Below are 13,285 nucleotides of genomic sequence, written 5' to 3'. Positions count from 1 at the left end.
TTTCCTTATTTATAAATGTTCTTAAGTAGTTGCGAAGGATCATCTCTTTGCTGTAAGATAGTGGAACAATCATGCCTTCCTTGACCCCATATACTAATCCTAATAAAAATAGGTTATCACTGAAGTTTTAATAATTCTGTTTAGCATTTCATGACTCAATGCTCCATTCTGGATTATAACCCACCACTACCAGACCAGCCTTGATGCTTAATTTTGGATAAGCTTTTTTCAATTCTTTTTTTTTTTTTTTTTTTTTTTTTTTTGGCAGATCTGGAATAGAGTCTTAGACTTGTGGCCCAACACAAATGCTAGCTAAAATTCCCAGAGCGCTCCTTCAGCTTTGCTGTTCCACATGGTCACCTTGTCAACAGTAGTCATGGTTAACACATGGTCCCACACACCTGGTCTTCGTGCAGCATCAAGGCTTGAGGTCCTATATGATAGGGCTACCGATGAGGTAGCCTACTTATCAGCTACTTACTGAGTTTTTGCGAAGTGTCAGGTACTGATCTGGATGCTATGGAAAAAGGGGGAAAAAGTGTAGGGTACACTCCCTTAGATCAGAAGGACCAATGAGAACTTAGGACACAATAGCTTTCAACCTAGGGTATTTTTCACCCCCAGGGGACATTTTATAGTGTGTAGAAATGTTTTGGTTTTTACAGCTGGAGGGTGATAGCGGTATAGGTGTCAGAGCAGAGGAGGCCTTGCTGCTACATGCATCTTGTGTGCATTAGGGGTGCTGAGCATGGTACGCAGGAAAGCCCTCCCACAATAAAGGACTACCAGGTGTGAAATGGCGATAACGGAGAGGTTGAGGTACCTCAGAGGGGTGAAGCCCACATAAAGAACTAGCCATTTAGGGTGGGATCTAATGGAAAAGCACAGGCCAGGATGGACAATGTCTGCTTTAGGACACCACAAGAAGAAGGGAGCAGATTGCAACGAAGTTCTTTTCAGAAGTGTTCAAAGTGTCTCTGGGAATAGAGCAACTGGGAGAGGGGAGTGCAGGGTGAATGGGTGCACAACAGAGTGGAGTGGTGAAGTCTTCAACAAGGAGGAAGAATGTCATACTGAAGACAAAGAGCTGTTGCCTGAGGCTGATTTAGGGAAAGGAGTACTCAGAGCAAAGACCTGAGATTGAGTATAAACACACAGGTACAATTTTAGCTCTAGGTCCTGGATCTCTGTGCAGTGGCTCTTTGACTCTTGTAGGGAGTAACCTGCCTAAATTTGTGTTCCACATCTGGTTGGTGTTCTCTTTTACACACGTGCGCACGTGCGTGCACACACACACACACACACACACACAAACACACACACGCGCACGTGTACGTGCGCATCAAATCAAGGTCTTCCTAATTATCCCTGGCTTGAATTGTGTTCACTGTGTCATCCAAGTTGCCTTTGAACTCACAGCAGTCCTCCTGATTCAACCTCCCAAGTGCTGGGATTACAGATATGTGTCACCAAACTCATTTTTTTTTAAGGCACAGTTGATGTGCTTTCTTGACAGGTGGGCTTGGAGTGTGAAAGAAAAAGGCGAATCCAAGATGACTCAAAAGTCATTGGCCTGAGCCACTTGGAATAAAAACTTGCTTTTGACAGGATGGAGAAGGGTGGGTAGAGAAAGCTAAGGAAGGGAAGGAGAAAAGAGTTCAGATTTCATCTCAACAGAGCCTGAGGTGAATACTAGACATCCAAGTGAGGAATTCTAGAGTTCGGTTGGGTGTGTTCAGCTGGAGTTCGTCGGAAATGGACTGGATGTGTACATTCCTGTGTCATGGGCTGATGGATAGTTTTTAAGCTACGGGGGGAAATGAAATAATCAAAGGAGGGAATGAGACAAAGAAGAGAAAGGATCAAAGGCTTTGGAGGCTATCTGAAATTAAGAGGCCAGGGAGGAAGATGAGGAAATGGTTGAAAACTGAGAAGAAGCCTAAGGAAATAAATACAGTGTCAAATGCCACACAGGTCACATGAGAGGAGAACCTGGAACTGACCACTGGATCCCACAGTGCGTGGGTCACTGGTGACCCTAACACGAGCAATTTTTCAGAAGAAAGAGAAAATAGGTAGAGAGCAACCAAGAGGAACAAGTGTAGGCTCTTCATTTCTGGGTTTGACCCTAATAGTGTAAAACTGGTGGAGGAAATATGATTACGGGCCCATCTGTTTTGTTCTATTAACTGTGGCTGAATGAACAGTGTATCTGTACTGACAGAAATGGCCTAATAAGAAGGGGAAAACACTGACACAGGAAGAGGAATGTCGGTTAAAGTTTTAAGTTTGAATACCTCTGCATGAGCTTGGACATGGCATTTTGTCACGGCGTATCTTGTGGGCCTGCTTCACTTATTTATATAACCTGCACTTAATTCTTCTCCTGGCCTTAACAGACACAGATCTAATGAGCCTCTACAACAGCCTTGCAATAAATGGGTCGGAAAGTCAATTGGACCCATTCCTCCAAATGGGTCCATAGATTTTGAATGGCTAATGTAACCTCTCTCTGAGGAGTGGTTTGTCTGTCTGTCTGTCTCTATCTGTGTCTCTGTCTTTCTCTCTGGCATTTCGCTCACACAGACATCATACAAAGCTGATGGAAGCTGACAGAAGCAGCTGGAATGTGAAAACCCAGTAATGTGATATATTGAAGATTTTTTAGGACTCAGAAATTAACTTTATTTTCAAGCCTGTAGTAAAAGAAAAGGGAAAGTAACTAAGTCAGAGTGAGTCATAATGGCAACAGGAGCTAAGGGGCATCTTTGTCAGGGACTGGCCTCAACCCAGGGTGGAAACCAGAGTTTATAACTGTATACCCAATGTGTCAGAGGTTCAGTGACTGACAGTGGCTGAGACTAAATCAGAGAAATGCAAAACTTTTGTGTGAATGCTGGCTTGGCAGGAGTTAAAAATGGTAGCCAACTTCTAAAATGGCTCAGCCAACTCCACCTTTGTTCTTATTCGTTTTTCTCAACCTACATTCTACCAAGGCATGGCAAGGGTGTAGGGAATCTGGAAGTGTTAAATTAAAATGACTCTAAACCTTCTGATTTCTGGTTGGATCACACTGATGGAATGCTGGAGGAATTGTAGGCAAGATGCTTGGAGCCATCTGTATCCCTTAACTTCAGACCAAAGCTGCTGTTAAAATAAGTTCTTTTCCACTTTGCTTTCCCTCTTTCTCATAGTTCTTTTGAACTTAAGGAAAGCTACAGTTAAGGATAGCACCTTGCTATCTGTGGTTCCCTCACCCCCCTCTATAGTTTTGTGATTAATACCCTTCTAAGTAGCTCTTTTATGGGACTAGAGAGATGCTCAGTAGTTTGATGCTCTCGCAGAGGACCGGAGTTAAGTTCTCAGCACCCATATTGTGTGGCTTTCAATTGCCTGTAACTCTGGCTCCAGGAGATCCAATGCCATCTGCCATATTCCAGCTTTTTATTGAACAGGTTTCAAAAGACATTTAATCAACAAGATCAAAGCCATGGCATCATCATGTTCTTCATTTGTGGTTTCCACTTTCTCCTCCTCATTGGGGCAGCAGCAGTAAGGGGTAGGACCTTCATCCAGTTGTCAAGGCACTAGCCACGGGAGTGCCCGTCGCTGGCACACCAGCCGCCAGAGCAGGTCCACAAGCTCCAACCTGGTATATGAGGGTCCTAATACTGACACTGGAGAGGGCCTTAATGAAAGAACCAGACCCAAGGGGCTCAGTATGGACACCAGTTGCTTTAATGAGGGCAATGGCTGTGATGCTACATCAAGTAGCCTGTGATGGCTACTTATCACCATGCAAGAAGCAGCAAGGTGAGTTTGGAGACTGAGGCCATGGCGTGGACCTGTGCCAGTCACTACACAGAGTGAGGGCCCAACTCCAACATTGCCCTAGTTTCTGAGAAACACCAAGGCTTTTGGCAGCAGCTGAGAAAAGACAAGGCTAGATTATTTTATTTAAAAAGAAAATAAATCTCTATCATTCAACTTTTAATCAGTTTTATGTCTTTGCTTATCGTGTCTGCACGTATATGTACTATGCTCGTGTCTGGTGCCCATGCGGCCTGAAGAGGGTGCCAGATGACCCAGGGCTGGAGTTGTAGGTGGTTGTGAACTATCACATTGGAATCCAACCCTTTCCTCTGAAGGAGCAACCAGCGCTCTTACCTACTGAGCTATAGCTCAGGGCTAGATTCTTGATCATGAATCTAATATATGTCTCTCATGAGCCTAGTGTTCCCTGGCTCAATGAACTACACAACTGAGCTTGGAGGGATGTTACAAATTATTATGTGCAAGTGGTAATACTCAGCTATTACCCTTCAGCCCTGACCAGTGATTCACAATTACTTCTCTGTGAGCTGAGAAAAGAGGTGAAGGATCTGGCCTCATTACAGGTAGGTCTGCATGGCAAGCCTGTACATATAAAAACTACACAGGTGACACTGTAAGAGTCTCTTTCAGAAGCAGCTTGGAAATTAATGTTGAAAGGAGGGCCTTCCAAGACTTCGGGGGGCCATTGAGTTTGCTCTCTTAGGGAAAGAGGTAGTCTGACCCGTTACCACACAGGAGTTCATGGGTAATGGCAAACAAACAAGATAGGTTATCAATCTGGATCTAGGGAAATAAATACGGCTGGGAGATTAGTGATCTAACCTAAAATTAGATAAAAATTATCAGTTATCTGTAGTGAAGTTGAGAGCTTACTTTTTCATTTCAAAAACCTTCCAAACAAACTAACAAACTATGATGGACCTGACTTAAAATTCCCGCTAATAGATTTCCTTGGCAAACACTGTTTCTGGAAGCCATTCTTCTATACTGAGAGCTGACGCTAGCCATAACAGAAGCAAATGGAGTCTACTGGCCATTTACTACTCAAGACAAAGGAAATGCAGAAACCAGGCCAGAGAGAAGAGCCTGAGAAGGGAAACCACACTGGCCAGAGTGCCAGTAACTATACTATTTTTTTTTTTTGTCCTCCGCTACTGAAGACCATCACAATGTTCCCATGCTTCTGACCATTCGTGGTTCCCGCCCTTAACTGGGAGCACGGCCAGCTTCATGCACACACTGCCGTGGCTTCCTAACAGTGACAATGATCTCCTTTTCAGACAGTACCTTCCAGTCCGTCCTCTGCTGCTGCTGTTGCTGCTCAGTGCAGAAGAGGTGAGTCTGCTTTGAGGGCAATTTCTTGGAAATGGGTGAATGCAGTTTCTTGGCTGGTAAGCCTCCGGTCTGTGCCTCACTCTGTGAGTCTTACGTTTTGGTATGTGACTGTGTAAGAATTAAATCACGGCATCTCGTCAGCGGTCATTTCAGAAGCGCCGTGCTAAGAGGTTTGCATTTGTTCTTTCACGTAGCTCTTAAAACCTTCCAATGTGTTTTCCTTTGTGATTCTCACTTTATAGATGAGGAAGACAGAGGATTAAAGAGGTGACTTTGTTTTGTCTGAGGCCAGCTGGGGTGCACACGTGTGTTCTTAATCACTCACTTTTTACACGTATAACAACAGGTGATATAGATGAATTTTGTGCTCTGCCTAACTCAGAATAAGTGGCTGCTGGACTGACTATAATTTTAGGGTCGGCATAAGTACCAGACTCTGGGCATAGGACATATTCTTGCAACTTTATTTCAAAACGTCTCTGAATTCACTTAGCCTCTCTAACTTTGGGATATAGAAAACAAAGCCTTCAGATTTCTACTTCATTTGCTGAAGTACTTAGAAGAAACAGGAGGAATTTTCTGGGCATGGTAGTTCACGCCTTTAATCCCAGCACTTGGAAGACAGAGGCAGGGGGATGTCTGGGAATTCGAGGCCAGCCTAGGATACAAAGCAAGTTCTAGGATAGTCAGGGCTACACAAAGAAACCCTGTCTGGGAAGGAGAGAGGAAGGGGAAGAGAGAGAAGGAGAAGGAGAGAGAGGGAGAGGGAGAGGGAGAGAGAGAGGGAAGAAGATAGGGAGGAAGATAAAGAGAGTGGGAGACAAAGATTTTAATTTTTTTTTAAAGAAAAGATACCCAGGTTGCTTTATCTCTGAAAGGATCTAAAGGATTTAGGAATATGCTTGTTATGAACAATTGTAACACAATTGCTTTTCAATGATAGACAAGTGAGAACACAGATAAGCCTGAGCAAAAATGAAGAACTTTCAGAAAAATATTCCCATCATCAAAGGCCCTGGTTCTCCAAGCTCACGAGCAAAAATCAAGTGAGTACCATTTTCCCAGGGCATCCCTGCACAGGCAGGCTCTCTGTGGCAGTCCTGCTTGCGGCCATGCCCCCAAACCAGAAGCTTGACTGGTACACAATAGATGCTCAAGAAGAAAGTGAGGGAGAAATCCAGTGAAGCTAGCCTACTCTGCTAATCCTCATAGAGTTTGAGACACAGTGAAGGGGGGAAGGATGGGGAGAGGGGGATAAACTTCCCTTTTTGGTACATATGACTAAAACAATAAAATAATAAGAGACCTCTTGGTTTTTACAGCCGAACAGAGCCCGGGTGCAACCTTCAAAATGCAAGCCCCTGCCTCCGCTCCCGGTCTCAGAGCTTGCTGAGGAGAGGATCCAGGTCAAGGCTCTTTATGATTTCCTTCCCCGAGAGCCCTGTGATCTGGCACTGAAGAGAGCAGAGGAATATCTGATAGTGGAGAGATGTGATCCTCACTGGTGGAAAGCCAGAGACCGTCTGGGGTAAGATGATGGCTGAGTCTTTCTCAAATATCTTCTCTTCCCAACCTCTGAAGATGTCAGAACAGAAAAAAAGGCCCTGCATTGTGGCTCATTGTCTCCGTGCTTGCAACTCTTCCCTCTGCACGGAACAGAAAGGCCTCCACACCCCTATTTGTAAGTGAACGTTAGATCACGGTGATTTCCGCCAGACTTTCGAAACCAGATGCGCTATCCTTCAATCCCCCATGCTACCACTTGGCCGTGCGTGTCCTGGAGCTTTGACCTGGAGGATAGGTATAATAAGGACTGGGGAAATGCCATAAAGCACTCCACTCACAAAGGTGGGGACTGGAGCTTGGATTCCTAGGGCACATAAAAGTCCAGTGGGCCTGGTGGCTCTCTGTAACCCCAGAGCTAGAGAGAGGCCAAGAGAGGAAACTCCTGCAGCAGGATGGTTAGCTAGACTAGCAGACCCGGGGAACATGGAGACCATTGAAAGACTCCGCCTCAGTACATAATGTGAGAAGCTGTCAAGGTGGACCTATATGAATCCGTTGATATCATCGTGACTAAGCTAAAAGTAGAAACTGCCAAGGTATTGGGTCCATTATTTTTAATATCTACAATGTATATGTATTTTAGTTTGCCCTCCTCCTTGGTTATAAATAATGAACAGTCCTTGGACTCAAGTAAGGCTATTCTTATGAGTTTGGGGCTCAACAGGGAAATTCCTGATTTCCTGCAGTTCCCATGCTTCCCTAGACACAGAAGCTGCTGGTGCCCGTCAGCAGGAGAGCAGGCTTTCTCTTTTTCCTGTCCTTTTATCTCCTCTAGAAATGACCAAAAGACCACCAAGATGTATTATTGACAAACTGAAGGCGAGCTGTAGAGCAAGTCTTAATTTGTGGTAAATTAAATTTAATTATGTAAATTAAATCTACAAACAAGTTCATATATCTCAAAATGGAGCCTATAGCTCACTGGACATGATCGATAAAGTGGACAGCACTGTTATGTGCAGGAGACACTGTTTGGAAGTAGTGACTGTATAAAAAGAGGGGACTCCGTGAAGAAAGTGACTGCCAATGTGACTGCTAGGCACCTATGGCTAGGTGTTCACTGTAGATATGAGACAGAAACAAGAGGAAAGAAAGCAGGATGAACAGACTGGAGATGGGTGGGGCTAGGGACATGGGAAAGAGTCATGCAGATAGCAAGAATAGAGAATAACACAGTAGGAGAGGGTAAGATAATAAGAGAGAGTAAGTATCCATAGATGGGTGGATAAATAGATGGTAGATAGATAGATAGATAGTAGGTAGGTGATAGATGATATATTAAATAGATCGATCGATAGATAGATAGATAGTAGATAGATGATAGATGGTAGATTAGATGATAGGTAGATAGATAGATAGATAGATAGATAGATAGATAGATAGATAGATAGATAGATAGATAGACAGATAGAGTAATGAGAACAGCAGGGGTGTGGGAAACCTTGGCATTATAAAGAGAACAAAGATGTATCCTTCTGGAAGGAGAGAAGCCTGGGGAAGTGAGAAGGGCTAGGATGTTAGTGTGGACTTGAAAGATATAATAGGTACCTATGACACTAAGGGAGCCTGGAGGCTGCCATGGGCTTTGATAGGCAACCACAGGTAGCTATTTGTCCCTTCTGCCAGAGGTAAGGGAAATGGGGCGTTCCAATAGTCCACCTATAGTGAGGCAAATTACACAGTACTCAGACTACTGTGCGTTTTCCACTGAACAGCACACGCTGAGGCTAAACTCAGAGCCACATTCATTTTTCTTTTAAAATACATATTGGAGCTGAGCATGGCGGCACCTGCCTGCAACCTTAGCGCTCTTAAGGTGATACAGGAGGACCTGAAATTTGAGGTCAGCCTGAGTGGGCTGCACGGTGAGATTATTTTAGCAAAAGAAAATCGTCAAATACTCTCTTAAAATAGTTAATTTACAAGTCAGGATCTTGGCATTTACTGTATAGAGATTTTTATGGAATTGAAAATGAAAAACATTTTTATTCTTTTAACAGTTTAATGAGTAAGATGCTTCTGATTTCCCCATACATCTTCGGATTTAAGCAATTGTCATGGTAACGTTACAAACCCATCTCCCGTTTTGAATTTTTTTTTGTGTGTGTGTGTGTGTTGTAGGAATGAAGGCTTAATCCCAAGCAACTATGTGACAGAGAACAGACTCACCAACTTAGAAATATACGAGTAAGTGCCCCCTGCCAAGCATGCACCGTGATTAACCTTTGAAACTCAGGGACCTGCCAGGAACTTTGAAGTGTAGACAGTTTTCAAGTTTGTAAAAGAAAAAGAAAGTAACACATTTGCTAGCCTTAGCAATAGGGACCTCTGATACTTACCTCAGCTGCTTCTGAAAATCCTTCCTAAGCTTGTGTTTCTCTTGTTTGGCGTGGCCATGCCTTAGAAACACGGACACACGTGTGGCACTGCAGGTCCTACATGGAACATTTACTTTTCAAAATGACAGATGAATCCTACCCTGCGCAGCAGCCAGTTGTTAGATATTGTTTCTTGTTCTGACACTTTTTAGAACGGCTAACGGTACTGTTTGAAAGAACCTTAAGTTTATGTTCATAAATTTATGCTTTAAAAGACTTTCTCTTTTTGATGACAATTATAACTTTGGAACCGGGAGATATGAGCGATGACTTTGTGGATCTTCACTGTCCAGGTGAAAAAGTAAGGCTGATAGATTAAGCTATAGGTACAGAGTGCAGAGCCAGGGACTAGTCCTATATTTTTACAAAGTTACATTCTCAGTTTGAATTCATGCCCCTCCTTATCTTGCAATTAGCATATGCTTGATAAGAGTAGTGGTACCAAGTATTTCTTGAGACTGGACAGCAAATACAAAGGAAGAAGCTTCCTTGGCCTTGCTTTAGGTGAGATTCAGTACACATTTCCCTAATATAACTCCAATTCCAAAAGTTTTGGTGACTATGCAGGCTTTCTTGGAGCATAGATGAAGATGACAACAGGGCATGTGGCATATCTTACATGACTTTCCTAGACTGCTCTGTTGGATAATCTCTTCCTCCTTCCCATCATGCTCCTCAGCTCCATCATGAAATGTCTTCACTCTTGTCCACCTCGAATGTCCTTTCTGTTGACCTGACCCTTTGGCCTAAGATTCCAGTCTCCACTCTTTGCCCCCTTCAGGGGACTGAGCTACTTCCCTTAGAAATCACTTTCACATGCACTTATGGTCACTCAAGCCTGGCCCATGGCCTCACTGCTCCCCTGTGCTGAAGCTGACCAACAGAACAAGCCTAGCTTAGAGGAGACGGTGTGTGAAACCCAGCCTAGAATAATTAGCAAAGTAGGACATTTTTCATACTGTTGTTCAAGTCTATTTCCCAGTAGATCAGAGGAGACATGTGTGACAGTGCCCAAGAGCCTGGTAGTTACTGAATGGACACCCCATACTGGTGGTACTGTTCTCCTTTCTTTCAGTCATGGCTCATTGGCTCATTTGTTCATTATTTCCTCTGTTTAGACTAAGCGGGACCTCTGGTTTAGGGCTGTTTATTCTGTAGATACTGAAGGAACACTTCTGGTGTTAGTTTCCATTTCATTCTTCTGGGCTCTGTTTTACATGAGTTTTAAAGTCACGCTCTTTAATGGTTCAGATTTTAGGATGACTCACTAAATTTTACTTCCTTCTGAACAGGTGTGTTAAAATAGGAATACGATGGTTATCGTAATTAATCACTAGAACCTACTGATCACATAGGGTGTGCCATACGCTCTTGTGATGACTATACAAAAGAACTGCCATAGGGGGAGGTACTGAGCGCAGGAGCAACCGAGTCCAAGCTAGGGTGTCGTTACTATAGTGCTTTGTTCCTGGGCAACAGTGCCTCCTTTCTCTGAATGCTCTAATAAGTGGAGCACCTCCCTCAAACGGAGCACAGTAAATATTCGAGACAGTCTAGTAATTAATGTTATTCCTGTGAACAATGACGATAATGGGAAAGCCCTTTACAGTTTAGCCCACCCTGCCTAGTTTTACAGGTGACCAGCATATCTTAGTTACGTTAGTACCTGAATCCCCTTTATGCGTTCATTCCCATTTATTGTACACTGGGGATAGATCCAATATTAGTTACAACCTTTTTGGCTTTAGCGGGGCTTACAGTTAATGGAGGAAAGAGACATTAAACAATCATATATATATATGATTATATATATATATATATAATTCTAAATTATAGTGCTAACTTGTAATTCTAAAAGACTAGCATAGGACATGCCAGGAGAAAAAGGGGGGAAGAGATTGATGTAGATGGAAGAGTTCTATAAGAACATGACATGAGCTCTCAAGGCGGTAGGAGGCAGTCAGTATGAAAGGTGATGAAGGGCTTCCGTTATCCCAAATGAACACTGGCATACAGAAACATTGATGGCCGCTTTGGCTTTAAACACATGCTCAAATTATCAGCGGTCCGTTGTACTAACAGTTTTCAGTAAGCTTTTAAATTCAACAGGATGATCTTGATAAATTATTTATGAATTTAAATAAATAAGAACAATTATTGCAATCCAAGTTCTATTTACTAAATGTCCTTAAATATTTAATGACATTTATAAGCTCAGTTAATACAATTTCCTGAAACATATGATTTGCATTTGCAGACTGGATACAGTCAGTTATGGTTTTAAGTACTTCAAATGATTGGCAGAGCAAATTTACAATTGTAGTAAGTGCTATGTAAATCCTTTAAATAATGCCGGAAAGTTAAGTGTTTAAATGATGTGGGAAGTTATGTTCTCCTAACTGTGCAAATATTTACAAATTAATTAAATTCTCTTTTACTTCAAATAACAAGTTTAAAATGAATTATGCATTTGAAACCAGCAAAACCAGAATACATGGCATCGTCTTAAATTACAAACAGTTAAAATACTAACCATGTTAAGAATCCAAACTTAACCTGCGAATTGAACTTGCTGATTTCTCTTTCTTTTTCTGTACTGAATCCTTGATATTCTCAGAGCTACACAGTCATCTACTGTGGAAGGAAATTAACCTTTTCAGATGTAATGGGGTTTCTGGATCCAAAACTGAAGAGCACAGCAGTACTACCCATTACATAGAAATCTAAGAAGGGTCAAAGGCCATACTATCTCCAACCCATCCAATCTCATCAGAACGCTAAGGGGTGTTCGTGTAAAACTCAAGGCCTTATATAATACACAGTTTCTACTGAGCTGTCGCTTCATATGCTGGGTTGACTTTTAAACCTGGGCCAGCAGAAGGTATGGCCAAGGTCAAAAGCGGCTCTTCTCAGGAGGGCATGGTGGTGCCCGCCTGTAAATCCCAGACTTAGGGAGGCAGAGGCAGGTGACCGATGTGAGTTCAAAGCCAGCCTGGTCTACAAAGTAAGGCCAGGATAGCCAGGGCTACACAGAGAAACCCTCTCTCTCTTAAAAAAAGGGGGGGATCTTCTCACCTCAAAAGATCTGAACTAAAGGTGCATCTTCCCACCTCAAAGATCTGGATTACAAGTGGGTCCTCCCACTTCAGAGGATTTAGTTAAGAACAACAAATCCCTCACGGATGTGCCCAACCATTTTGGGGTTTTATAATGTAAATTTAATATTTATTAATTAATTAATATTACATTTCAAGGGTGCCCCACCCTCCTCTCCTCTCAGTCCCTGCTTCTCCCTTCCCCTCTCCGTTTTCCCCCAGAAGAAGAGAGCCTCCCTCTCCATTGAACCTTCCCCAGCACATCAAGTCACATCAGGACTGAGTATATCTTCACCGCCCCCAGGCTAGGCAAGGCAGCCCTGCCAGAAGGAAGTGATCCAAAAGCAGGCAATAAAGTCCATGTTAGAAACAGCCCCCCCTCCACTCACCAGGCACCCATAATGAAGACCAAGCAGCCCTTCAGCTACATGTGTGCAGGGGACCTAGGTCCAGATCATGCCTGCTCCTTAGTTAATGTCTCAGTCTCTGAAAGCTCCCAGGGACTGGGTTAGTTGTCTGTCTCTGTTGGTCTTCTTGTGAGGTTCCTGGCCCCTCCAGGGCCTTCCATCTTTCCCCCAACACTTCCACAGGATCCCCTGAGCTCTGCCCCATGCTTGGCTGCAAGTCCCAACATCTATCCCAATCTATCTGCTGCTGGCTGGAGCCTCCCAGACTACAGTTTAATTTGGCTCCTGCCTGCAAGCACAGCGGAGTATCATTATTAGCGTCAGGGGCTGGCGCTCTACCGTGGGGTAGGTCTCAGGTTGTGCCAATTATATGTTGGACTTTCCCTCAACCTGTGTTCCTTCAAAGGAGGGGAACAATAACCCACCGACAAAACCTGTGATCCAAAAATTACCCTGCCTACTGCATTTTTGGGTTTTAGTTAATTCCAGAGGTAGTCAAATTGACAGCAAACAGTAGAACAGCCATCACAACAAATCTAGTTGCATAATGTTTTCATTTGTAAATTCATTACAATAAAATAGTTTTATTAAAAATCCCAAGTAGTTCTCCAAACAAACAAGAGAGTGGAGAAAGCAAGCAGAGCTTGAGTATGCTGCATTAATTCTCTCC

General features: G+C 43.2%; 1 protein-coding gene across 1 annotated transcript in view; it reads left to right on the top strand.

Annotated features, from left to right (window-relative positions):
• Positions 1-5,098: 5,098 nt before the first annotated feature.
• Positions 5,099-13,285, top strand: part of Txk (TXK tyrosine kinase) — a 35,258-nt gene continuing 27,071 nt past the window's right edge. Inside the window, exons 1-4 of the mRNA XM_060378725.1 lie at positions 5,099-5,169; positions 6,113-6,215; positions 6,492-6,697; positions 8,857-8,922. Coding sequence (XP_060234708.1) covers positions 5,099-5,169; positions 6,113-6,215; positions 6,492-6,697; positions 8,857-8,922 — 446 coding nt within the window. The remainder of the gene's footprint in view (positions 5,170-6,112; positions 6,216-6,491; positions 6,698-8,856; positions 8,923-13,285) is intronic.

Source organism: Meriones unguiculatus, chromosome 3, assembly GCF_030254825.1.
Source record: "Meriones unguiculatus strain TT.TT164.6M chromosome 3, Bangor_MerUng_6.1, whole genome shotgun sequence".
Classification (NCBI taxonomy): domain Eukaryota; kingdom Metazoa; phylum Chordata; class Mammalia; order Rodentia; family Muridae; genus Meriones; species Meriones unguiculatus.
Note: the sequence above shows the minus strand (reverse complement) of the source record. Positions and strands in the feature narration are given on the sequence as shown.